Source organism: Oryzias latipes, chromosome 20 (genome assembly GCF_053564925.1).
Source record: "Oryzias latipes strain Hd-rR chromosome 20, Olatipes_Hd-rR_3.1".
NCBI lineage: Eukaryota > Metazoa > Chordata > Actinopteri > Beloniformes > Adrianichthyidae > Oryzias > Oryzias latipes.
In genome coordinates this window covers 10,638,399-10,664,763 of record NC_136256.1, presented here as the reverse complement: position 1 = coordinate 10,664,763, position 26,365 = coordinate 10,638,399, and the positions used below count along the sequence as shown (strand labels likewise).

Genomic DNA, 26,365 nt, shown 5'->3' with positions numbered 1-26,365 from the left:
GAAACCATATTTAAACCAGAGTCAATCTATTTTTCCTGCCTGTCCCAGTAATATGTGCATCAGTGTGGGTGTACAAGTACAGGATTTTTGCACACACTCTACATGTGCCTGCACTACTAAAAAGCAGCTTTTATAAAGTTACTATCTAAACTTCTGCTGCTATGAATGACTATGATCTTTGTTCTTAACCTGGAACATATGACGTATAGGATACAAAGATTTTTCATTCTTTTACGTTTGACCTTTGCTGTCCTGCAGCTGTTCGATCCTGCGCTGATAAAACCATCAAACCCCTTTTTGAAGTTCATTTGTGTGAAGTTTGAGTCCGACCTGAGCGGACTCATTTTTGGTCTTTGACGTTTTCCACCTGTAAGAGATATGAGGGGAATGGTTAACATCCAACTTTATGACTGCTGTAATCAGAGCAAAAAGTTATATCCGGACATCAGAGGCTGAATTTGTCAGAAACACGTGATAAATGTCACACTCTGTGAGCTAGCTGCTATGTTTCTTTTTGTGCTGGAGGTATGTTACAGGACGGATCATTCCTCTGCATTCGTTTGAAGTTCAGCACGCAAACTGGGCTCGGAGTCAAAACCACACACACCTCGCAGTGCAACATGTACGCCACATCCCACTTTCTTTCCAGAGACACAGAGCTGGTGGTGTGTGTGTGTTGGGGGGGGGGATTTACATTAAGTGGAAGGGAGGGAAAGGTGGGTGGATATACACCGTGCTGCCACATCAGATTCCTCGCAGGCCAGAGGGAGTTCAGAGGAGGCCCGGGCAGCAGAAGAATGCAGTTCCGGCTGCAACATCTAACAACCTTAGCATGCAAGAGGAAGGCAAACGCAGCTTTCTCAGCAGAGGACAGCTCTCGTCTGAAACCCAGAGGAACCTAAGCAGCAGTTGGATGGACAGAAGCCTGCTGTGTATATGTTTTTCTTCTGTGATTGCATGAAACGTCCCTCTGATTGTACTTCCACGCAAGCCTACAGCTGAGAACATCTGAGAGCATTCAGGGCAGGGTGAGAGGACTTGGAGAAGAGCCTGGAAAAAAAGCAGGCAGTGAGGTTTGAAAGGTCTGACGACTGGTTTAGGTTTTCACCTGCGACTCGTAATGGAGGGCTCAGCAGAACCCATGCAGCTGTCAGACGGGGGGCTAATGTCGCTGCTTGTTACAGGGTTCACTGACGCCGCCATGCTTTAACTTTAACACACTCATGTGTCTCCTCAGACAGCAAGCCTCATTTCCACTAGGATCACTCTGAAGGTAAAGAGCTTTTTATTGGCTTGTAAAAGTCATACAAACATCACTCTATAAACAATAGGCTGAAAGAAACTGCAATGTCAACTGAACCAAGAAAATTGGGGTTATCAGCAGCAAGCAACACCAGTTTAGATTCTTATAAAGATTTTCTTTAAAAAAACAGCGTAAATTCAGGTTTAATCATTGGAGAAAGCAGAGCATCTAATAAAACACCTGAAAAGCTGGTAGATCCAATTATTTTATTTTAGAGAAGTTTTTGTTACCGTTTTATTACTTTCATAGGTTATGTACAAATTATGCACTGTGGCCTTGTGGTAAGAGTGTCTGCCATGAGAGGTCGTGACCTAAAATCCAGGCCAAGTCATACCAAAGACTAAAAATGGGACCCAATGGCTCTCTGCTTGGTATTCAGCATGAAGGAGTTAGTTTGGGGTGTTGAACCACCAACCTGTTTCTGAGTGTGGCTGTGTCTTCAGCTCACCACTCCCAAAGTGAATGGGTCAAATGCAGGGAACAGATTTCACACACCCAGGTGAGTGACAACGGATGTGAATTTAACTCTAAAATTTCCTTTTCTATGGTTTCATGCTGGATGAAAGCAAAAGGATTCAAAGAAATGATTTAGTCAATCAGCTTTTTAATAAAAAACTAAATTTGGATTCCTTTCTTGGATGTGAAGTCTCAGCTGGAATAAGAGCTGCACTGCCCTCTAGTGACTGCTAGAAGAATGTACAACAAACTATGTAGAGAAATGTTTTTGATGAATTTAAATCTTTGAGTGTTTGATTTTATTCCATTCAAATAGTAACGTGTTGACATCACTTGTCTTTAACAGGGTCATTCTAATAATGTTCAGATTATCTTTCTGATAATTTGGTAAATGGCGTATACTTGTATAGCGCTTTACCACCCTCCTTGAAGGCCCAAAGTATGCATTTTATTTAAAGCCCCTTTCTTGCCACTCAATGACACTGCACATTATAGAAAATACAATACGTAAGATAAAATAACATGAATATATCATAGTAGTAGGTTTAGGGGCTGTCATCTGGACTTAGTTTTTAAAGTTAGAAGACTTTTTCACCTCTTATCCAAGAGGCTTTGTCAATTCTGAATTAGCTGTTAAAAGAGCTGGTATATATGCGCTCATGGGGGAGGAGTCAGAACTGAAACTGGATGGTATTGGTATTGCAAACATGTGTTGGTGGCAAAGGGGGAAATAAACAAACATGCAGCCCTTAAGCAGCGATTTCAAACATATGCAGTTTATTTTTCTAAAGTTTCTTTATATCACAAAAAGAGTCTTGAAAATGCAGACTAGGATCTGTATATAAACTGTACACAGAACAAGGCACTATACATTGAAGGTGCTACGCTCACATAGGTGTGTTTTCTGCTTTGGTGGCAAATCTGTACATTCTAGCTTATATACCAACTTCCAGTTCTGAACAGAAACCAACCTTTGGACACAAACGTGTTCCTTTTCCTCTGTGGCTTTCTTAAAAATACACATTATTTGTCATAAACATACATGTGCAGCAGAGACAGCTGACCATCCAGCAGGCTGACCAACCTGCTGCTGCGTGCGAAGTGGAGAAAATCTATGATACATATGTACAGACATCAGCAGAGGACCTTAAAAATAGCATTCTGGCAAACAGGGGATGAAGACGTCATTGGATGATCTGCAGCTCTGATGGATACTGCTGGTCATTTGTCCACTGAAGGCTCCGACTCAGAGGGGGCCACCCCTGAGCCTCTGCATGCGTGAGAGCCACATTCTGCTGTGGTCTTTAAAAGTTCAGAAAAGTCCTTTGGCTTTCTTCAACTTCACCTGCTTCCATCCAGGCAAAGCTCCGTACTCCTCCCTGCTCATCTCCAAGGCTCTCTGCAGGAGGAACACAGGCTGCATCAGTGGATGTGATTGCTTAAGTCTGCACTGTGAGTGAGAAACACGGAAGCAAACTCATGCATGAGTCATCTGAAAACACGCTCTCCTGAACCACGTTAGATCACAGTCTGAACCGGAAAACATGATGGTGCCGCAGGAGCAGAGAAGATGCAGCTCCTACCAGACTTCCATGCTCAAACCGGTGAACTCACCTTCCCACAAGCCCCGTCACCCTGGGGGGGAGGAAGGAGTGAAGGAGATGAGATCACAGAACGAGAGGACGGAGAGATGACAGAGGAGGAAAAAAAGCAACAGAACAGGGAGGGGAATTCTGGGAGGTCAGGAAAACATTGAACTCTTCAAATATATTTTTAATGATCCATAAATTAGTAAAAATACATCAGTGTATTTCATCTTATCCTCCAGTCATCTAAAAGGATTGAATCCACAGAGATTTTTCAGACATGTTTCCTGAAAAACTCACATCCAGAGTTCAAAACTGAAAACTATTTCATACTTGCAAAGATTTAAAACCTTGTTTTTAAACATTCAAGATATTTCACCAGATTGTAAGTTGTTTAACTGATCTTTACTCCACACCTTATCAACTTGGTCTCAAAATTAACAGTCGAGAATTTTTTTTGTCTCACTAAGAGCTAGGATGTAGGACTAAGGAATAGGCCTATAGTGTATTTTCTGCACTATAAAGTGCACTTAAAAGCAGTAACTTAAAATAAACCCAATAGAGCATATAATACGGAATGCTTATAAATATATATATTCTCAAACATTTTCATCAGAGGGGGATTTTGAATAAAAATGACTTGCAGCATGGACAATTCATTTTTAACTTTCTAGTTAAACTTTCTTGTTAAGATTAGTGTTCCTTTCCTAGTTTCAGACCATCTCTTGTAACAGCGGAAAAGCTAGACTCTCATGGCTGCAAATATTTCCAAACTTACTCAGAGCTCTTGTTCTAAAAGACATTTTATTGAAACAAGTAAACCTAATCTACTGTCACTGTTCTCAGTCTAAATGAGTCTACTTGTTACTTGTTAATGCAAACTACTGCATGACTGAAAAAAAGAAGTTGTGTGAAGAAAAGATTGTGACAGTCAGCATGACAAACATGACAAACACCAGAGCTGCTATCACTGTGAGAAACATCACAACTCCTTTCCTCTCGATTCCAAAGCTAATAATAAGTGGGTGTCAATCCTCCTAAAGACGCCGCCGCTCACAGCAGCTGCAGGAAACATGAAAGCTTTACGTCAAACTGAAGCTCCAAAACACTTCACCATCAGTTTGTGAATTCATCTGATTCCAGCTTCATCAGTTTCCTCCTGACAGGCAGAAACATGGTGGATGTAAGTGAAGACTTAGCTCGATTTGATAAAGAATCCAAACATAAATACCATAGTAGTAGCTCTAGGGGCTGTCATCTGGACTTAGTTTTTAACGTTAGAAGAGGTTTCACCTGTTATCCAAAAGGCAATTCAGAACTGACTACTACCCTAAAGCTACTACTATGATGGAATCAACCTGGATGAATGAGAGTCTCAATAGACAAACATGAATATGTTTATTTCTTTAACCCTTTAACACCGGAGATATTGCCAGCAGAAAATAAAAATAACACACACTATTTGACATACCGTAACTCTTTGCCTATTTATGCAATTAACTGACATGGATCAAAGAGGCTTTCCATGTCGGCTTTGGACCGTCAGGCAACACATTCCTAACATTTAATGTTGCATAACGGCGCAAAATTGTTTTTCTTTGCTTCAGAATCGGCTGGAATTGCGTTAAATGTCTCAACGGTTCAGGAGTATTTGAAAGAATATAAACGCTGGAGCTAAAGCTGCGGTGTTAAAGGGTTAAATGTGTCTGTGTGCCCATTTCTCTTTATAATAAATAGACAAATAAGCAGACTTTATATGTACTGACAGGCTGGGAAGATTTTCCTAATAGTTTTCTAATAAAATTGACAGAAACTAAAGAAACCAACAAAAAAATGTCTATCAGGAGTTTTTGAACGACTTGAGTCTAAAGCAGGAAGACGGAAGGCGTGAGAGGATATTAGAGCCTAAAAGAGAAAAGAGAAAGCTTCATTTTTGCATTCACTCCTATCTTCTCTCTGCATTTCTTTTTAGTTTGTCATCACTATCTTTTCTTTATTGGTCTAATGAACCCCAAATGTTCTTCTTATGCTCAAAGTTCAAGAACATCGTCTTTACTGTGTTCAGAAATCTTCAGAGCATTAGTATGAAACCTAAATGTTTTTCCACTGCAAAAACAGCCCACTAGAAATACAAATCCTTAAATTTAAGGAAAAAAAAGCTTAAATACGCGCAATGAAATATGCCAATAAGGTAAAAGAAGGTCTAACCAAGAATTCTTATTTTAAAAAAGAAAAATCTGGTCATCAAGTCATGTTTTCCTTAACTAAGATCATTTTGTATTAGAAAAAGTGAGATTATTCGTTTTGCAAGACAGAAAATAAGACAACTTTTTTTTTTTTTAAAACAATAGTCTGTTTACCCTCCTAAAATTCAGCTTTTGCAGTGCAGAGTTCAGATACCTGAGCTTTTGTTTGGACCCCTCACCCAAAAAATGTGAAAATATATTTTAGCGATTGGTTTAGGATTCATGACTAAAAATCTGACAACTGTAAACTATATCAAAACCATTGGTCGGCTCCTAAAGAAAAACAAACTACTTCTAAGAGAAATTGAACATATTTGTGTCTCTGTAACAGAAATCAGCTCCAATCTACGAAGCAGGACACAAGCTTCCATTCATGCTCAGAACATTTGAAGTGCCTGCCAATAGTATTAATATTAAAGGTTTTGACATAAAAACCTGATTTGAGGAAAATATCTGTATAGTGTGAGCGGTAAAGGAGCAATCCTCACTTCAAAGTCTTCATCAGACAGGTAGATTTCCAGACGAAGAGGGTCGACTCCCTGAGGCAGCGGCCGGGCCAGCAGCTCCTCCAGCGGGTACGAACTCTTACAGAGCCGGGCCAGCACCTCTTCCACCAGGATGATCTGGTTACACACCTCTGCCTCCTAACACACAAACACAAGAGTATGTGAAGAGTCACACACCAGCTCTGTGATGCTTCAGAAGACTACTGAAGGACACAAACCCTCTCTGTGATCTCTGCCACGTCCTCTCTGTGCTCCCAGCAGGGGAACATGTTAGTGAAGGTGAGCGGCTCCAGACCGGCGTGGATCAGATATGCTTTTGGCGGCTTCTTCTCATTTTTTTCTGGGAGAGCAATCGACAGCTTCAGCATTCTTCTTTTTCTTGGAATCTTGCAGAACAGAGAACAGCCTTACCTCGGCAGTACTGCAGCACCGTCTCCATGGCGCACTTCCTGTCAGAGTCCCAGCGGATGCGAGCTGAGCCCGTGCTCTCGCTGTCCTGTGGCCACCAGCCCTGCCACAGGTACACCTCATGATGGTTGTCCACCAGGAACAGAGCTGCCATGAAGATATAACACTGAAGAACCAGAACTGGAAGCTCCTCGGCTTTTGTTGCTACTACAAAGCATTCATTTAGTTTACTGTCATTCCTCATGAAACAAAAGGAGGAAAAAAAAGCAAAGCTTAGTTCACCATGGGCAAAATGCGCATTCATGAACGTGTGTTTTGCCCATGGTGTTCACACTGGACTGTCGGCACCTGATAATAGAACATGTCCGCCACTTACTGCTGGAGGAGGCTTGGTGAGATGTCCAAGTGGTGCAAATCTCGTAAATCTTGCTCCTCCATGACCAATTTTTACTGATTTTGTGAATTAAAAGGGACACCATCAATACGTCACCACCAAATCCGAGTCCCTGACTGGTCAAAGTTGGGCCTGGTTTAACTTTCATCGTGCGTTCAATGGCACATAGAGCCCGAAAACGATCTCGGTCAGGTGAACGCTAGAGTTCTGAACGCGGAAACCCGCAACGCACTTATATGCAGGTTTATAAAGATTTTCATCGCTTAAACGTGCGTTGCCAAGGGCGATGTGACCAAAGCTTTATAGAGAACTGCATCCAAACTATTTAGTCAATGGACAACACGGCATCTCTTCCTTTTCCTGAACTAACATCAGCATGAAAACGTGTCTTAGTCAGTTCTTTTGGTCCAAGCCTGCATAAAAGAGCCGCTTTCCGAGCCTCCCAGGTAAAAGTGTGGGATTACCTGGCTGGCAGGTTGCGTACAGGTCCTCCTGCAGGAAGGGCATGGAGTTGACCATCTCAGGCTCTCGGGAGGGGTACAGATACTCCACAACTGCAAACTCCCCTGAGCTGCTGCTCAGCTGGTACAGACGAGGCGTGAAGTTAAACCTGCCAGGATCTGAGGTTCACAAAGAAACAAGGTCAACGAAACACCGAAAAACACCTTTTTAGAAGAAGAGAGAGAAAGGAGTTGTGAAAGCGTCACTTGATGGGATCCATGGCAGTATCCTGCCTGTGATTGACTCACACACTCTTGTACCCAGTAAGTAAGAATTTCAGGTGCTCACGTTTGTCTAAAATTTAGTTTGACCCTGATCAAGATTTGTGTTTAAACCAGAGCAAAGTCAGAAGCAGCTAAAGCATAAACTCCTGATGTTGGGCTGCTAAAAAAACTGAAAAGTCAGATACACAACCAGAACATTTGAGAGTCTGAAAAAATCCAGACAGATCTAACGGCACTACAAGAACCTGCTCGTTTCCAGTGTACAAAACAAAAACATTAAGAAGTAAAGCCAATTGAGATAAAATCTTCTGTTTGTGTTAATGTTAATGTCCTGCTTCATCTTCTCTTTTAGAATGGGGTACAAAGAATAAAAAAAGATTCAAGACATGTCAGCCTGAGAGAACTGGAAAGAAGCTTCACTTTGAAGAATAAGTTATGACAGAAGTCATACAAATATGTTTCTTCTCTGTTCTTTCATCCATTAAGCATGCTGCTGTCAGATCAAACTTCTGACAACAGGCTGCAGTTTAACCAAACAGTAATAGTCCATAGAAGACAGAGGGTCAAATGTCCCTAATGTCCCAGCAATGAGCTCTTCTGCTCAGGAGTTTGAAAGATTGACATCCAACTTGTTTCTGAGAAATGGTAAATGGCGTTTACTTATGTAGCGCTTTTCTACCATGCTCGTGTACAGCCACAGTCCCATTCACACACTGATGCCAAACACTGGCACCGACCTATAACCACCTGAGACAAAGCCGTGTCCATTGTCCAAGGATACTTCAGTAGTAGGTATGTATGTGCATTAAATCAAATATTGCTTTCTGTATGTTTGCAGAACAAACTGATTAAAGGGTTCAGATCCTAAAAAGGTTCAAATGTTTGAACTGGATCTGAAAATATCGCAAAAATAACTCAAGTTTTAACTAAATGCTATAATGTTTCTTTGAGAACTTAAAGTATTTTATTTTACGTTTCAGGCTGTGAAAGTCTTTCTAAACTGTGTTTTGTTTTTTGCCGTCTCACCCTGCAACATGCAGTCATACGCCTTCCTGTCCCTCCTCCCGAGAGCTTCCCAGAATCCCGCTGGTTCTGCTCCTTCGTGGCATTCTCGGATGGTCACTCTGCTGCTGCTGTGGAGGCCTGCTTCCAGAGGACAACTACACAACACAAAGCTTCAAATTCAGCCAAAACCTGCAGAATGCTCCTGCAAAAAAACAACAAAAAAAACTACTGTCCACTCACTCTTCTTTGAGTTTGTTGGCGGCGGTGCGCGCCACCTCCTGAGTGTGCTTCTGAGATTTGCACCCGTGCCACAGGTAGATGAGAGCCTGGCGGCCGTTCAGCAGCACCATGGAGACTCTGGAGCGCAGACTGCTGCAGTGACAGACCACCTCCAGCAGATGGCCCTCCACCGTCACCTCCCCTCGCACGCAGTACAGACGCCAGTCATCTGAAAGGAGGCAGAAAAAAAGAAAACAGAGATTGTGATCTGAATTAGAATCAGCAATTCCATAGTTTTGTTAATCTAGAGTTTAAACTCCAGAAATACAAATCTAAATCCTAGATCCCACCGACATATACATAACTTTTTGTTCAGCACTTCATTGAATTAACAAAAGAAACAGAGAAGGAAGCTTACTTTGCAGGTTCTCCTCCTCCTCCTCCTCCTCTCTTTTTCCAGAGTGGACGACCATCCCTCCTTTGAAACACTGCAGGAAACATGGCGGCTCCTTCCCCTGCTGGACCTGAACCTGGAGTTGAGCACCCAAAAAAAAAAGTGAGCTAAAATTAGCGTTGGTTTGTCAGAGCAGCAGGTCTTCTACCTGTGCGCCCCGCTCCTCATCCAGCTCCACCGTCATGAGCGCAGACGTCCCTTTCTCACTGATAGTGGAGTTACGGCCCTGCCAGAAGAAATAACAGCACTTCTCCTTCCCGGGTCCCGCCGTCTTCAGCTGATCGGGGTTCTGTCTCTTCCCGACTGAAAACAGAACACAGCAGCAGCAGCAAAAAAAAAAAAGACCTTTTGTAAGGCTCCAGTGTTGTTCAGCAGAGAAATTCTGTATTAAGCTCCTCTGTACACATTAAGGTCTTCTGGGGTTTTTTTTAACAACATTTTTCACAACAGGCTGCAAAACAAGGATCCACACAAGAAAGACAACAGGACTTCAGATGCCCAATCTTAAATCCAGTTCAGTCTTTCACTCTGCTTTCTACCTGAAATAAACTAGGAGTTTGGTGCTGTGTTGTTTAGAAGTTCATGCAGAGAATGTATCCTTTTCTTTTTACTCCCTCCAATTAAAAAACAAAACAAAAAAAACTTCAGAAGATATCCACATGTTAAAAAGCTAGGGCTGAGTTTCTTTCCCTCTAACATGATTTGATATGGATCTCAAACCATAGTCCACAAATCCATACATAAAATATTTAACAAACGTTGTCGCGTTAGGATCCAGTCCAATTATTTTACCTAAATCCATACAATCTAGACATTAATTATTTATGTGCATTTAAAACTAAAATGTCGTCACATAAAGTGACTGCTAATGTCCCTGTCCCTGTATCTGTGGTGCATTCAAATACAACAGGATAAATTATTTCATGGGAACGAATTAATTATTTCGTGGGATGATAATGGCATGTTATCTGCAGCCAGTCTCTCTCGATTTTGGAAGAATCAAAGTTTTGTTTACATCGTATCCGACCAAGAGAGCAACAACTGGGTGACAATCAAAGCAGTGGGTGACACTACCACAAAGTTTCTAAATTAGCCCCTAGCTTCTGTTCCTAAATTTGACAAAAATCTTGAAGTACAAGTGTGTCTTTATCTAATCCCGCCCTCTATTTCACCTTTGTTGTGTGGTCAACAAGCCCGTTCAACAAAGAGGGGTCATTTTTGTTGTTCAGTAGCCTATGCATGACATCAGAGATTGTCAGACTAATTTCTTGTTTCGGGGTTTATATAATTCATCTTATCACCTGTCCATCAAGATCCGCAGAGGTAAGACAATGACAGAATTATGGAGTCGTGCTGCTGATAAATGATAAAATAAAACCGTCCATGTCAAAACTTTTACATTTAACTGGAGCTGGATTGGGACATGGATCCATGAAGGTCACTGACCTGCAGCGCTAACCATGTACTTCCACTTCACCACATAAGTGTCCCCGTCATGGAACTGCCCAACGCTCTGCCCAGGTAAGCGGCTGTAGTCAAACTCCAGGATGTGCCACACCTCCACCCCCAGAGTGCTGACCTCGTAGCTCCTCCACTCCTCCGCCTCCACCAGACCATAGCCACGCCCCACGTTAAAGCCATCAAGCTTGGTGCAGACGGGCTCCAGGTGTGGGGAGAGCATCAGAGACGCGATGTGTGCGTGGGATTGGACAGAGGTGGGCGGATCCTGATTGGACACAGCAAAAAAATCCAACCATGATTCGGGTTGAACCTACGAGCTTTGAAGCAGGGGATGTCTGTTACCTTCGCATCTGGGAGCTGCTCGCTGTCTGTGGGGGGACTGGGTGTCCTCCTGGAGTCGCTCCAGTCCTGGAACTTCTCCTTGAACAGGGTGGTCTCGTTGTGCTGAGTCAGTCTGCCAAACACAGCCCAGTCAGGTCGACCCTGACCTTTTCTAGAGCCAAGAAGATAAAAGTCAGAGATCACTGAAGATTCACCCGACATCTGATTTCTCCATCAGATTCTGTGAGAAGATGGTGAAGAATATATTTGCATACTTTGGTATGAGTGGGTTGCACTCCCCTGGGTCCAGTGGGTTGATGTCACAGTTTGTGTAGTCGAATGTGCCATTCCACAGATGCTTAGCCAGCTGAAAGGCCACCTTCCTCTGGGCTAGAGTCACTTCCTTCCCGTGCCAAATATACATCTCACTGCCAAAATCAAAAACCAGAACCTGCACCGCAAAGACAAACTCAGAAAGAGGCCCGAACCATCACCAGTCAAAGACTGCAGACACTGACCTCCTTCGGTCTGAGCAGCGAACAACGCGGCAACTTTGCCCAAAAATCATCATCAGGGACCAGCTTGTTGTCCATCAGGCGGTAAATGCAGTTGGTCTCCACGATGGCGCCCTCGTACAGCTCGTCTTCATCAGGAGTTCCAGCCACTTTAAAAAGAACGCCAGGCGTCACACCACACTTTCAACCACCAGGTATGCTGTCTTCACGTTTGACATATTTGAAATCATTACACTGATAACTGGACTGTCCCCCAAGAATCTTCCAGAACTCCTTGACGGAGTTGCTGTAGGAGTTCACACCCTCCTCAACCACCTGGACAATGGTGGCCCGGCAACCCAAATCTCTTTTGGCCTGGATGAAGTTGGCCAACTCAGACGCCTGACAGGAAAACAAATTTGGTTACTTTATGTTTGTGTGACAATTTAGCCCTTCGTTTTTCTTTTAAATATTCATAATGAGTGAATTATGACAATGTTAGATTTTTCTATAGATAACTAACATTTTTTCTACTTTAGACAGCAGCCCATACAAGTTCCTTTCAAAATAAAATACACCCTGTCAAATAGGATCGTCCTGCTGCTGCAGATTTACTTATTACCGTAAATTCCGGACTACAAAGCGCACCCGATTACTAGCCGCACCCACCCATTTTCACGTGTTTAACTCCTTTATACATACACAAGCCGCGTCGGAGTACAAGCCGCATGTATTAGGCAACATTGTCATCCTGACAAATCACGTCCTGACTCCCGGAGTAAGTGTGATTCATTAGCACACAGTGGGTGGAGTCAGCTTTGCCTCAGGCTCATGTATTTGAGTTCATTTACATTTGCCAAACAGCATGGAACTCTATTCTGTTCACAAGTTCCTCAGTTATGTTTTTTTTATTCATTTTTTTATTTTATTTTTTTTTTAACTTATTGACAATCTAGGTATCATACATAAAATTACAAACAGTAACCATATAATCAACATTACATCCCTCAGTTATGATGAGGAAATTTACATCCGGGATCCCCCATTTCCCATGAGTCTTAGGGGCTAAAGGCGGGGCCAACGCCCGGCTCGCCATACTGTTGTACGTGTTTAAGAATGAGCAAGTATCAGCAGTGCATGGAGGGGTGAACGGGAACAGCTCTCCTTCCGCTTGTGTCGCGGCAGCGTTATGGGAGTAACAGGGCTGGTTAAAAAACACACTAGTAAAATAAATCAGCGACTACTGAAAAGCACGCGCCTCAGTGCGGCGCGTGCGTCAGAAGTTTCCTTCCACAACAAACACTGTTGCTCCGCGGACGCCTCGAGTAAGCCCTGGCTGCAGCCTGCAGAATGGCTCGATGCCTCTGCGCTCCGCGCTCCCGCGCAGTCCTTGTCTCCCGTTTCTATCTTCTCCGACAGCTCTGGCCAGGGCGGCTTCAAGGAGGAGCGCTTCGTCCCCATTGCGCCGGTGAACGGAGCAAATTGTGTCTGTGCAGAGCAATCGGACTGAATACTGTACGTTTTGTGTATGAGGGGCGGATGCGTTGTTACGTGTGGGAGCCTTCAGACTGCCATCGGCCCCGCAGCTCACACGACACGCAGTCTCCAGCTCACACGGAGGCTGTGAGCATTTCAATGCAAAACTCCGATCAGTCCTTAGAAACCGTTAAAACGACCACGTCGATTTGTTTTTCCAGTCATGTCCCAACAAAATAAAGGCTGATGTTATTCCCACATATTTACGTGCAGCCAGCCGAGTCACTATGACTCAGAGATAAATTCACTCCTGAGCATGCGCTGTTCTCTTTGTCACGCAGCTGACCAGCTTTTCCAAACCCTGATGGTGATGGTGGATTTTTTTACGCTGCTTTTAACTATTGCTTTTAACTTGAAAGCTTCATCATATTTTAGTGGCGATCACGTGCACGTCGGGTCTAATGGCACCAAAGGATTCTGGGATGCGGCCGGGCATGCGTGTTTCGTTTTGTTGAACCATGACTGAAGTGTCCAAGACCTGAAGTCAAGTCCATGCTGTTTGGCTGCTAAGAGGTGTGTTGAAAAACAAATGTCTTGTGCTTGGTGTTAGATAGAGAATACAAATCATTCACTGTGTCCGAAAGTACGTACATGGCGGCTGCCAATTAAAACCATAAATTAGCTGCGTCGCTGAATAAGCCGCACGACTGTAAGCGCAGGAAAAAAGTAGCGGCTTATAGTCCGGAAATTACGGTATATACTTTTAAGAACTTTCCTATGAACATGTGCTTTAAACGTATTCAAAAAGTAATAATGCAAACATAAAAATCTAAAAGAAATTTTAATAAAATGTCTGACTCAAGAGATAAAGCAATTTGGTATGTTTAGTTATGATTTCTGCATTTTGGAGGAGTGGTAAAACACACAAGGTGGCTTTAATCTGGTGTAGTGCCAGCAGTGGTTAAAGAAAAGTTGATTTTGCCAATACATGATCTCTTCAAAACATTAATGCGACAAAAAAAAAAATTAGAATTGATTGAGTGATTTGTTAAACTGGTCAATTTCAAGCATCAATTACACTGGTTAAAAACAAAACAAGCAAAAAAGTAAGACACACTTAAGCCACATTTGATTCATTAAATATAGTGATTATTAGCTAAAGTCATGTTGAGCTTGATTTATTGCTTTAAAAAGGAGTGAGAAGAGACGAATTTATATAATCCCCCCCCTTAGGAGTTATTTTATGGTATTGTATAGTTTTCATATTACAGTTCAGATCAGATCAAGTGCAAAGCCTCATGTTGCAGATCCCAGGAGTAAACAGACCATTTCACAAACATTTATTTAAACTTCGGTTCTGTTCGGTCAATGTCCGAACGGGTTTTTTAAATTTCTTCGACCAACTTGTGGTTGTTGATCACCTGGATCAGGCATGTTTTTTGCAAAAAAGAACCGCAAGGACAGAATAATCTGATAAACAATGAGGATTGCATCCTTCGGGACCTGCAGGTTGACCCCAGAAGGGACAGCATTGCAGTTATCATTGTGTTTTTGCTGAAAAAAGCAATGTCAGCGGATTTACTGAAACTTTGAAAAAAGCTAGGATTTCCAGCTTTTTTATCCTCTGCACTTTTTCCTTCTCTGGGACAGACGCATTCCAAGATGAAAATGCAAGAACTGAGTTCAGTCACTTTGATCTGGTTTAATCACAAATGAGAGGCTTCCTATATGCATGTCTTTATTAAGTCAGGAAATTTTAACTTCTGATTCTCCCATTTTAATCTGAAATGGATGGTTTAAAAAAAAAAAAGCAAAAGTCATACCAAATTATTTCTATGTGAAATTAGGACTTATTTAGAGAGAAAAAAAGTTTGCCGTTGCTGATCTTAGATCGTGATTGTTTTTGACATTGAGTGTATTTTATTTTGAAATGAACTTGTATGTTCTGCAGTCAGAAGTAAAAGAAGTTAAATTGGCTATGAATATATGAATATAACTGTAAAGCTTCTTTTATTAGGAACATTTGAAAGCTACATTTTAAAATATAAAGACCACAAAAACATGAAATATATTTTTGTGTCACTTTGCTGCTTGGATTTGGTTAGTAAAGATTAGAGCACATGGCTCCACATGGCCCCACATGGCCCCACATGGCCCCACATGGCTCCACATGGCTCCACATGGCTCCACATGGCTCCACATGGCTCCACATGGCTCCACATGGCTCCACATGGCCCCACATGGCTCCACATGGCTCCACATGGCTCCACATGGCTCCACATGGCTCCACATGGCTCCACATGGCCCCACATGGCTCCACATGGCTCCACATGGCCCCACATGGCTCCACATGGCTCCACATGGCTCCACATGGCTCCACATGGCTCCACATGGCCTTAGCTTCACAGCACTGAAACTCCTCACCTTGTTCTTCTCGATCACGTTAGCAAACTCCCCGATCCAGAGGAAGCAGTGATGCGGAGTGATGAGCAGAAAGCAGTCGCCACTGTTCAGAGAAGCTGATCTGGGCTCTACCAGCCTGGTCTGGACGTGCCGTCGGCCTGGTGTCGCACAAAGGAGACATGAGGAAGTCTCTGATCAGCCTCATGATACTAACAAAATGTAAAATTTTAGCTACAAACGTTTTCTTGTACTGTATTAACCTCAGTTACATAGAAGTAGCTTTGGCACTAAAATAGATCCATTCTCTTATTCTGTTAGTAACTATTCAGACCTAAATGCTGTGTCTTCTGTGCAAACGCTGCAACTGCTGAAGTCTGCGAATATGTGGCACAATGCAAAACAGTTGCATCAAACAAAGATGGAGCAGAAGTTAGCAGGTGTTTCTGCACATCGGTCTGTGCTGACCTTTGACCTGCAGAAGCATGAGCTTCTTGTAAGGCACGGCGCTGTTGTTGGACGTCTGCTCCGACTCGCTGACGCTGCGCAGGCTCACGCCGCTGAAGTTCTCCTTACTGGCCAGACCGGCCAGAGCTGCTTCAGAGAAACTGGAGGTCTTATTCACTGCAAAAAGGATGAAACGGGAAATGGAGATGTATTGATGCACACTCTGCAAAAACAGGCCCCTTAGAAATAGGTAAAAATTGGCAGATTTTCTTTAAAATGCAAAAAAAAAAAGGAATGGGGTAAGAATTTGTTTTTGAAAAACAAAATTCTATTTTCTAAGACATCTTGTCTAACACAGATTATTTTGCTATTAAAAGACTCTTGATAAGATAATTTATCTTGCAAGGCAAAGGGCAAGACAACTACAATCTTTTTTACTTTAATGAGATTCCATTTTACATTTAAGAATTTAGAAGAGCAGACAAGTCAGTCCAAGAAACCACATTGATGTTTCTTATGAGGGGGGTGGAAGCTACAACTTGCGAGCTAGATGGAATTTGAAAGTCAGTTCAGTCGCCATTTTTCCACAATACTGGTCAATAGCTGGTCTGACCTAACAGTTCTATGGTAACCACTCTCGCCAATCAGGAATTCCACACCCCTACCTCAAAAAGCGGGCTTGGAAGATTTTGTCAAACGTTTTAAATGTTTGACATAAAACCTACTTTTATTGAGGCATCTGATTGGTCAGTTTATAACTTGAATAATGTGCAATACAGACAAAATACCACGAAGAAAAAATTATAAAGAAAACGTGAAAAAAGGTATCAGAGTAAGAATGTTTATTATGACAACTAAAATGACTGAATAATAGCTTTTTATTTCTCAATAGAAGTCTGATTTTGGTTTCTTGAAGCCAAAAAACTGAAAAAGATTTTCTCAGTTTTTTTTACAAATTTTGACTTATTCTTTGAGGGTGCGGTTTGCACAGTAAAAGGAATTCACAATAACCTTTCAATCAGGGGAATGTTCAGGTTTGTGCACAGTTTTAATCCCAAATATCTAAACTGAGAATACAGGAATGTCCTTTATTGAAAAACAATATGGTTATATTTAACGCCAAAATTAAATGTAAATTAAAGACATCTTTTTAGCTTAGCATTTACATAATTAATGTATTTATTTATTTGCCTTTACTTTTGCCTTTAATAATTTTATGATATACCATTTGTACATTTTTACTTTCTCTTATTCCATACAAGGCCTGCTCAAATTAGCCACAGAGTTTCCTTCCATTTCATATTGTCTTTTGATTGTTGTTACTTTTACTTTATTGTGTTTTTATGATTTATTTATATTATTTTAAACTCTATTTATATTTGTTCTTTTTTTGTCAAGCGACTTATCTTCGACAGCATGTTGATGAAAGGTACTCCATTGAGAAAGAGAAATAATTGACTGATTGCACACAAATGAGGGTGTGGCCTTTGAATTGACAGCTTACTGTCATATTGTCAGCTCTATGGCCTTACGGAGCATGCTCCAACAACCACAACATCCATTGACCTCGCCCCACTCACTCTTCTCCGCCTTCATCCGTTTGCTCTCCAGCAAGCCGATGTTGAGCCTCTGCTCTGTGTACTCGTGTCTGATGTCTTCCCTGGCAGCCAGCGTCTTAAGAGGGTTCCTGGATGACCGCACGTTACGCGTCGGACGCACCGCCCGCTTGTGCTGCTCCATTGCTGAAGCCAGCCTTTTTGTGGGGGCAGGGTGGGGGACAACACAGGTGATGGGTCAAGTTTAAAATAAAAGGAGTCTGACTCTCATGACGGAGCTGACAGCTGGAGCTTACTTTGGCACCCTGGGGTCAAAAATGGCATCAAAGTCATCGTCTATTTCCACCTTGTTAGCATTGGCAGGAAGGTCGTCCGTGTGAGGGTAGAATTTGGAGAAGGTTTCATCCTCGAGGTTCATTACCTCCTTCACCTTCTTCTCCGTCACAGTAATGGTGGATTCTGGCAGTGCACACACTGAGGAAAAACAACAAGAACTCAGCATGTGACTGAGTCACTGTCAAAGAATAATAGATTAACCTCACAATGCGGTGCATTCACATGCATTTTCACAAAAAAAAGGAAATAAACAGCACTGTTGCTTTGTATAGCCCTGATAAGCTGGACTTGACTGTGAATTTACTTATTTTTGGAGAGGCTGCAGTTATGATAAATAGGAAGATCACAGTTAAAACTTTTGGCAAATTAGAATAAATTAAGTTCAGAAGCGTTTTTACTCTTAATAATGTACATTTTAGAGATTTTCACAGGTATTTAGCATAAAAAAACTAACAGATGACTGGGAAAAACTGCAGGGAGTGCTTTAGCAAAGTCCTCACCCTTACTGTTGAGTCTACCAAGAAAAGACTCGAGTTTATCCAGCCGTAGGTCTGACTCCAGGTTCAGGTCTGGCATGGCTTTGATCTCTGCAGGAACAAATGCACAGTTCTCAGAGGGTTTTGTATCGGCACAGTCTCTTTCTCCCTGAGCTGGCTGGAGGAGATAAAGAGTTCAGAACAAAAGCAGCTTTCACACAGCCACTTTGTGAGGCTTCTGAGAAGTCTTTGTTTGTGGAACAACCTGATTTGTAACAGGATGATATGTTCCAACTTTTCCAGAGGAGATCCAAGACCAGCAGAGGCAGAATGGGGCAACGATGGCTTGTTATAAAATTATCTTAAGATGACTGCACTGTTCCCTTACTGTATTGTGGTCCAACTTTTGCGGTCTCGCTGTTTCACAAGGTTTATTTTAGTAAAACACTTTTGTTTTAGCACAGTGCAGTGTTCTGCGTCCTGATTGGCTTTTCAATCAATCAACTCTGTGCCATGTGCCAGAATGTGTTCAGTCTATGAAGGTTTGATCTTTACAAGTGTGCAAATGTTCATGTCTGAGAAAAGTGTATAAAGTGTGTAGAGATGAGTTTTCCAGCCTTAAAACATCTGTAAACCTATGAGTGAAATTCACTTGTCGTGGGTTATAAATGTCACATAACCCCTGCTTTAAATGAGGAAACCCTGTGTTACACTCACTCCCCTGACCCAGTTCTAGTTTATTTCTTATTATGTATGTTTGTAGATCAGTATTTTTTTCTATTCATCGTCAGTAAAATAATAAACCCAATATGGTAAGGTAGCCTCAATTTAATGCTATGTTCACACCCTGCTCAGAAATGCCTGTTGGAGAAACCGCTTCTAAGGAAGTGTCCACGTAAATTTGTGCAAAAGACCATTTCGGAACCCAACGCATTCAAAATTCTTGCATTCACACGCCGCTAAGCAAATTTTAAGTCGGTTTTCAGGCTTTACATACAAAAATAAACAGCTACGTAATCTGGGCTGACAGTTAAAACTGTCCTTTTCAATACATGGGAGTGCCAACGGTTTATATATCAATCATGAAGGAAAAATGAATAAGTCTGTGTCCAGCTGGATTTCTATGACACCACGTCTTTCATATATCAGAATAGAGCTGTGAAAGAAAAAGTCTGGAGCAAGATTTGCACTGCTACTACATTTCAGACCAGTGTGAACAGAATATGCTAAAAGCACATTCAAAAACCTGCGTTCAGCGCATTTTTGAACCCACCACACATGCCCGGTGTGAGCGTAGTTTAACACTTCTAACAAGGCGCAGCCCACTTACTAAGTTTAAATAGAAATCATAGAACCTGTTAATGTTTTGTTTCGGGGTCATCCTTTTTACCCTTTCCCGTTTTTTTCCTTTAAATAGACAGAGTCTTACTCACAGTAATAATAAGTTGGAATCAATATGATAGAAATAACAGTAACAGTCTCTATTCACCCTGGAGGGTGTTGTGTGAACTAATGTGAGCATATAGGAATTTATGGAAGCCGAAAACAGCAAACCCTACTTTTTTTTGGCCCGTTCATAGTACACCTATCTGTATATCGTGCTTATAGTATTAATATCTGTAAATTATGTCCATAATACTTACCTGTATAGTTATTGTACATACTATAGACCTTTAGTCTGTACTTACTGCTTATTGCACTTCTGGTTAGATGCTAACTGCATTTCGTTGCCTTGTACTACATGTGCAGTGACAATAAAGTTGAATCTAATCTAATCTAATCTAATCTAATATTCCTTCTCTCGTTATCATACAACAATTAAATTAGTTTTCTCGAGACAACGAGATAGTCAAAATCATTATCATGAGAAAACAGTAAAAAAATTAAAATAAAAGTAGGTTAAGCCATTTTTGGCTTCAGCAGGAATTAGAAAGCAAACAGCCGTCAGTTTTGAGAGCTTGTCTGCTCAACAGCTGTCTAAAACCGATTTTCTGATGCTACATACAACAAAGAAACAAGACAGACTCCAGCATGTCTAATGAATGAAAACAAAATCAGTTACATGAGTCATTAATAAGCTTTGAACAGAAACAAATCACTGATTTCTTTTTGGTCCAAAGTGAATCACATTAAAGACAAATCTCCTAAACTGACTAATTCTTTGATCTATTTTAAAAAGGATGAGAGTGTAATGACAAATGAGACTTTAACGATCACATTAAATGCAAATCTAATCAGGAAGTGGAACTGTCCGGATTCCAATATGTAATAAACTTAAATCCCTGAAGGGCATCACAGGATAACAACTAGCAGTCAGGGATTTCAGTACAAAGGAATCCTTAAAGTCCCCCAATGACGACACCGACTGACAGTCTTTATTCGCAAAAGTTTCTCTTTAGCAACAAAGAAACAAAAAAAGTTACATCTCTTTAGTTCCAAATCAACATTTTTTGAACGTGTGGAATGACAAAACAAATGTGTCCCAGACCCTGCTGTTTAATGAAACTACACATGATAAATAACTTTAATAAGTCCATGGAAAATGCTTTAAATTACATCATAATTTAGGCTACATTGCACCAGCAAGCAGCACTGGCTGTGGTTTAGAACTGTTTTGGTGCACATGCAGACTGTTGAATTACCTTGCACGGCAAATAAAATGAAATGAAGAAAGTGTCTATTGGCCATAATTTTCCAAATACTTGCGGCCAGAGCTGAACCTTTTCTTGGGGTCCAGCAGTGCGATTTGGACTTGGAGCCATCCTGTTAACTGTGCCGGGAGGCAAACTCGTGTTCAGATCGAGACCCGCAGCGGTATGGAGAGCAGGCCTGCTTGGGCCTCCTGAATTTGTATTTTTCTTTTTGCCATTGAGTCAAATATGAAAAAGGTCCCCTGTGTTTATTCTTGTTTTTATTTTTACCCACTCTGTATTATGCAGGACAGCAAGCCTTCAAACTCGGTCAGAGAGAGAACACAAACGCTGAGAATACATTTGGGACTTTAACTTTTTGTTTAACTTTAAATATGTCCGGCCAACAACCAAATCCAGCCTTGGATGCACTTAAATTGCGTGCAGCAGCGCAGCAATGTGCCATCTTCTCTTCTCCCACACCTGAGTTTGTGCACGCTGGACGGGGCAAATCGTGGAACTTGCGCAATAAGCACTACTGGGCCGTTGTGACATCACAGCAGCTCTTTGATTCAAACTGAGTGTCTTTGCCACAGTTTGATTGACAGTGATGTAAAAAGAGAAATACTCAGAAATGCAAAAATGAAATGTTTTCTAATTACATTTGTCTCTTTCATAAGAAAAATGTCACACATGTCAAAAACTCAGAAAACATGATTTTCATCAGAGGGGGACTTCAATGAAAAAGCCAGTTGAGAGCCAGTGAGACTGACCTTCCTGTGGTTTGGAGATGGCAAGGCTGCCATTCTTGGATTTAGAGATGACCAGAGAGTGGAAAGCAGAGGGAGACGCCAAACCTGAAGGACCACAAAGACCATTACTGATAAATAAGGTGGATCACATCAATAACATTAAAATGGGGAATCAAACTAAAGGTACAGATGTGAGCTGCACTGTCCTGTTGGGTCAGAGATATGGTTGTTGCCAGGAAGGAGTGAGTGGAAGGATTGGGGGGCTGTTATCACTATACACAAATGTGGTAAATAGTAGAAGAAACCGCAAAGACACAGAAACTGTTCACACCAGTTCCTGATCTCTGATGAAGCACAATTGTTTGACAACTTCTCCTTGGTACCCAAAATGCAGTTCTTTTTCCCTGCAGATGATACTGTGGGTGGAATAATGCTCTCTTTTCCATTGGATAACCATCCACCAACAGTGAAAATGGTGTTTAGAAACATGTCTAATAGACATCATTTCCACCGTGGGAGTGGCAATGTGGATGAGGTCAGATAGATTGTGAGGGGCGAGGTAAGAAGGACTTTGAAGGTCAGTATGAGGATTTCTAGAAGAAAAAGTAAAGCCTCTTTTCTCTTAAATGTCGACATGGCTTTAAAGGTCTCGGGGCTAACACTGTTGTGATGTCACTATGATGTGCAGTGTATTTAGCCTGCCCTCTGACCTTTCTTCACCATGCGTGCAGCTACAGTGAACTGGGTGGAGTCATTGGCAGCGCCGAGGCCTTTGCTCTTCCAGGCCTCCTCTTGGGCTTCGATCTGCTGCTTCCTTTCTTGGATGGACATTTGTGTCTCCATCCTCTGACTCTCCATTTCTTCATCTGCTATTCTCTGAAAATAATAAAAGAGACACGTTACTGCAACTGATGAATGATAGCAGGAGGAATTAAAAGATGTGTCATATGGACAGACTATGGTGGTTCTCTATCTCATCTTATCAATAATAATCAAGGCCTCTAAAAAGCAAGTCTATGAGAAATCACAACCGGGGCAATCTGACCAGGATTGTGCGACTGAAATTTGGGGGAAGAACAGACAGTTTGACAAGTTCTTAAAACTCAATTCTCAATCATCTCTTAATAGTGAGCTTGCAACAGCACAAAGCACCAACAGCTGACCATCAGATGTCTGTCTGATCATCCGTCTTGCCTCCATATTTTGGGTTTTGAGACATAGAATAAATCATCCAGACTTGACCTAATCCTGCATGTGCAGAAACTTAAACTATAGAATAGTATACTCATCACTGTTGATTTAATTTATTTCCCTTTAATTTCGTATTTATGTGAGTATCTAATAGGGCAAACTATGATGTGTTAAGGCATTAAAGGAAGAAATTGGTATGTAACCTGAAATACATTTACTGTAGTGATTTCAAAATAAACGTTTTCAACATTATAAAGTTAAATATAAATAAAAATATGAGTCACACAAACTTACCAATGCTCATGAACCAGTAGTAACCCAAGTAACCCAGGACTCCTATGCTAAAATCATGGCTGTTGGAAAATCAAAACTTCCATCACACTTCTATAATATTTTTTTAGTCAATTTTTGGGATTGTTGTTGCTTCTACGTTTTATAAATTTACGATTGTGTTTTGCCATTCTGTATCTGCTGTTGTCTGCTTTCAGTTATCTGTCCTTTGTTAATTTCATTCATCTTTCTGGATCATTAACCTGTCTGGGGACTAAAGATAGAAATTAGCCTGAGAAGCTATAATCATATATTTGTATTGTTAAATATTATATTAATATATGCTGTCCCGGTCTTAAACAAACAAACAAACAAACAAACAAAGTATTAGTTCTGAAGTGTTCTCATCCAATTAAGGGCAGATTGTAAATTTCTTGTAAATAGGGATACCTGGCATCCATTTTTTAAAATTACAAATTGTGGTTAATGTGACAATGTTTAATGAGATCTCATCTTTCTGCTGGTTAGATGTGTTAAGAAAAATAATGGGAATTTGCCTTTAATACTTCAACTTGGTGGCCCTGTGGTAGAGTGTTTGCCCTGAGACTGGAGGGACGCGAGTTCGAACCCACTGTAGAGTCATAGCAAAGACTAATGAGAGCCGATGCCTCCCTGTTTAGCGCTCAGCATGAAGGGGTTGGATTGGGGGGGTTAAACCAGCAAATGGTTCCCGAGCACGGTGGTGCTCACCGCTCCCCCAGGGGATGGGTGAAAGGAAGAGAAAAATGTTCACACACCTAGGTGAAACTAATGAGATTGGGACTTTAACATTTGTGCCCTGCTTATGCTTATCAACAAAGATTTTCAAATGACAAGACGTCGAATTTTCATTTTAAGTTGAATAATATGTTGTAATAAATCAACTTATTAACAGTTATTTTATACAATTCTGACTGCTTTGATCGTGAATCTCATCAGGAAGTGCAAAGGTCTGGTAGGGTCACCTTCCGTCTCCATGGGTGTCTTTCATCCTGCATGGGTCTGGAAGAGCAGGCTTCCTTCATGATCAGACAGGTGGATGAAGAAGGCAAGAAAGGATGAGGATTTGGACATAAGGAGGAAAACAAGCTGTGCCAAAGCAGTACACGCTACAGATGGTTGCTGTGCAGCACCAAAGGTTTGGGATGTGGAGGAAGTTATTGTAGCAAAACTGCAGCCAGGTGGGAAAGACTGCAGAGCACGAGTCATGCGCATTTAAAGCACTAAACTCAACGGGGAATTAGGTGAGTTTGAAGGTGGAAGCTTGTGTCTGCAAAGCTTGGACGGATTTTAGCTGAAAGCAAATGAGTTGGGCAAAATGCACCACTGAGGCTATTTCCTACCTGACTAGCTGAATCTTCAAGAAAAAGATGGGCAGAAGGGTCTGTTGCAGCAAAAATGAGTTCCTGTGAAAGTCACAAAAAGGAAACCCCCACAATCAGGAAAAGACAGCAGAAGAAGAGACTCTTTAAGACCTACTTTGATCATCTTTTGATTCATTGTAAAAGCGTTCCCCGTCATCTTATAGTCATGATTCCGTTTTTAGCCAAAATTTAACAAACTTGTGTCGTTTTCTAGAACATAGATTCAACAAAGTTCATTAGAAAGTCGCCTATGAGTTTTGGGCGGGGCCACTTGAGCCTTTAATACTTTCTTTAAACTTAATTTGATTGCACTACTTGGAGGACACCAAACATAATGTAGTTCACCTTCTTGTGTAGCAGAAATGTAAAATGTTGCATGTTGGGCCGCCTCCTGCTGATCAAACTATCCAACCAAAGCAGCAGGACAGACACGAAATAATCAGGAAAAGATGAAGCTCCACCTAAACCTTTTGAACTTTACTGTCACTCATGTCCGATTCAGATAGCTAGAGCCGGTCCTCAGCTTTGTTGTTGACCTTTTTTCGACATTTTCTTTTGTTTCTGTGATCTGTAATTTTTTCCCTGATCTAAAAACAGGAAACCTGCTGAATCATGTTCTGATGAGTGAAAGGCTGGAAAACGGGATCAACAACAGCCTGTCCTTCCTATTGACCTGCACTTCACCGGATCAAGCACTCCATACACTTCCTAATTAAAACAACGTCCTTTTCTGTTTAGAACTCCTAAAAATGCTCCCTCAGATGGAATTTGGGTTTTTCCTACTCTTAAACTAACTGCAATCCCGACATCAGGCTCTGTGCTGGCAGATGTTGCTGAGTAAACCCTGATAAGCAGCTGGAAACAAGAGCGTGTCTAAACAGAGAAGTCCGTGTACAGTAGCCACCCTCAGCCCCTCCAAAAGAACAGAAGATGGGAAAACAGAAACACAACAAACATGCAGAGAATGAACTTAGGTTTATTATTTAAAGATGAAAGACATGCAGAGGAAGAAAAAAAAGAGGTTACATGTGACATGCAGCAACAAGGTGGAAGAGGTCAGAAAAGACAAATTACAGAAGTTACATTTACAAGACAGAGGTTTGGCTGTCATTTTTTTTTTTTTTTGTCTGACAATCAGAGAGTCAAAATGTTTTAAAAAGTAAAAGACACTTTCACCGCTACCACAGGTGTAAATCTATACATTTGACCTTTTCATGTTATATTTCTTATTTAACCTAAAAAAAAAAACTGGAAGGAATACACAACTGCACCAAAACAACAAAATAATTTCATAAATTGGATTTTTCAAAATAGCCTTTTAAAATAACAATCGTTACAAGAGATTTGTTGTTTTTATAAAAATAATCATTTACTGTAAAGAGTGGGTATTTTTTTATTTTCACAGTAAAAAAATAAATAAATCAAAAGGAGAAATGTGAAGAAAACTTTAACTCTCAAATAAATTTCATAGAAACTTTTGTTTAATGTCGAGTTAATGTATACAAAGTCCTAACGTTTACATAAATTCAATCCAAAAACTTGTTTATCTTAAAAACTTCTATTTTTGTTGATTATTTTTAGCTGCTTTAATCTGTTTCCTTAAACAAGACTCACTGACCGTAGATGAATACCGGACCGAGTGAGTTTGACGTCACCTGTAGGAAATGGCTCACATGCAGCTCCAACGAAATGAAGTCGATTCAGTAGTAATTTTTTCACAATACGCCATGTTGGAGACAGATTAGGTCAGTAAAGAACGATCGGTCTGAGTCAGACAGAGTCAACATTTTTAATGGAAGAATCGGTCAAACAGTTCAATTGAGAGCACATACTTTCTATTTTATTGAGGC

The 26,365-nt window shown here is 41.2% G+C and overlaps 1 protein-coding gene across 45 annotated transcripts in view; it reads right to left on the bottom strand.

Moving 5' to 3' along the window:
- Positions 1-2,519: 2,519 nt before the first annotated feature.
- The window catches only part of svila (supervillin a), a 93,789-nt gene continuing 69,943 nt past the window's right edge, over positions 2,520-26,365 (bottom strand). For 27 of the 45 annotated variants that reach the window (XM_020712519.3, XM_078938581.1, XM_078938586.1 and 24 more), the window contains 24 exons: positions 24,495-24,557; positions 24,117-24,170; positions 22,362-22,527; positions 21,673-21,756; positions 18,294-18,380; positions 17,754-17,931; positions 17,482-17,654; positions 15,923-16,078; positions 15,479-15,615; positions 11,833-11,980; positions 11,603-11,748; positions 11,360-11,535; positions 11,106-11,256; positions 10,749-11,028; positions 9,451-9,605; positions 9,267-9,378; positions 8,870-9,077; positions 8,651-8,784; positions 7,364-7,519; positions 6,509-6,652; positions 6,316-6,437; positions 6,080-6,235; positions 3,374-3,394; positions 2,520-3,158 (listed from right to left, as the gene is read on the bottom strand). In XM_020712519.3, the coding sequence (XP_020568178.1) occupies positions 3,072-3,158; positions 3,374-3,394; positions 6,080-6,235; positions 6,316-6,437; positions 6,509-6,652; positions 7,364-7,519; positions 8,651-8,784; positions 8,870-9,077; positions 9,267-9,378; positions 9,451-9,605; positions 10,749-11,028; positions 11,106-11,256; positions 11,360-11,535; positions 11,603-11,748; positions 11,833-11,980; positions 15,479-15,615; positions 15,923-16,078; positions 17,482-17,654; positions 17,754-17,931; positions 18,294-18,380; positions 21,673-21,756; positions 22,362-22,527; positions 24,117-24,170; positions 24,495-24,557 (3,294 nt within the window). In that variant the 3' untranslated portion in view covers positions 2,520-3,071. The remainder of the gene's footprint in view (positions 3,159-3,373; positions 3,395-6,079; positions 6,236-6,315; positions 6,438-6,508; positions 6,653-7,363; positions 7,520-8,650; positions 8,785-8,869; positions 9,078-9,266; positions 9,379-9,450; positions 9,606-10,748; positions 11,029-11,105; positions 11,257-11,359; positions 11,536-11,602; positions 11,749-11,832; positions 11,981-15,478; positions 15,616-15,922; positions 16,079-17,481; positions 17,655-17,753; positions 17,932-18,293; positions 18,381-21,672; positions 21,757-22,361; positions 22,528-24,116; positions 24,171-24,494; positions 24,558-26,365) is intronic. The other 18 variants (XM_078938589.1, XM_078938587.1, XM_020712515.3 and 15 more) reach the window with 5 other exon arrangements.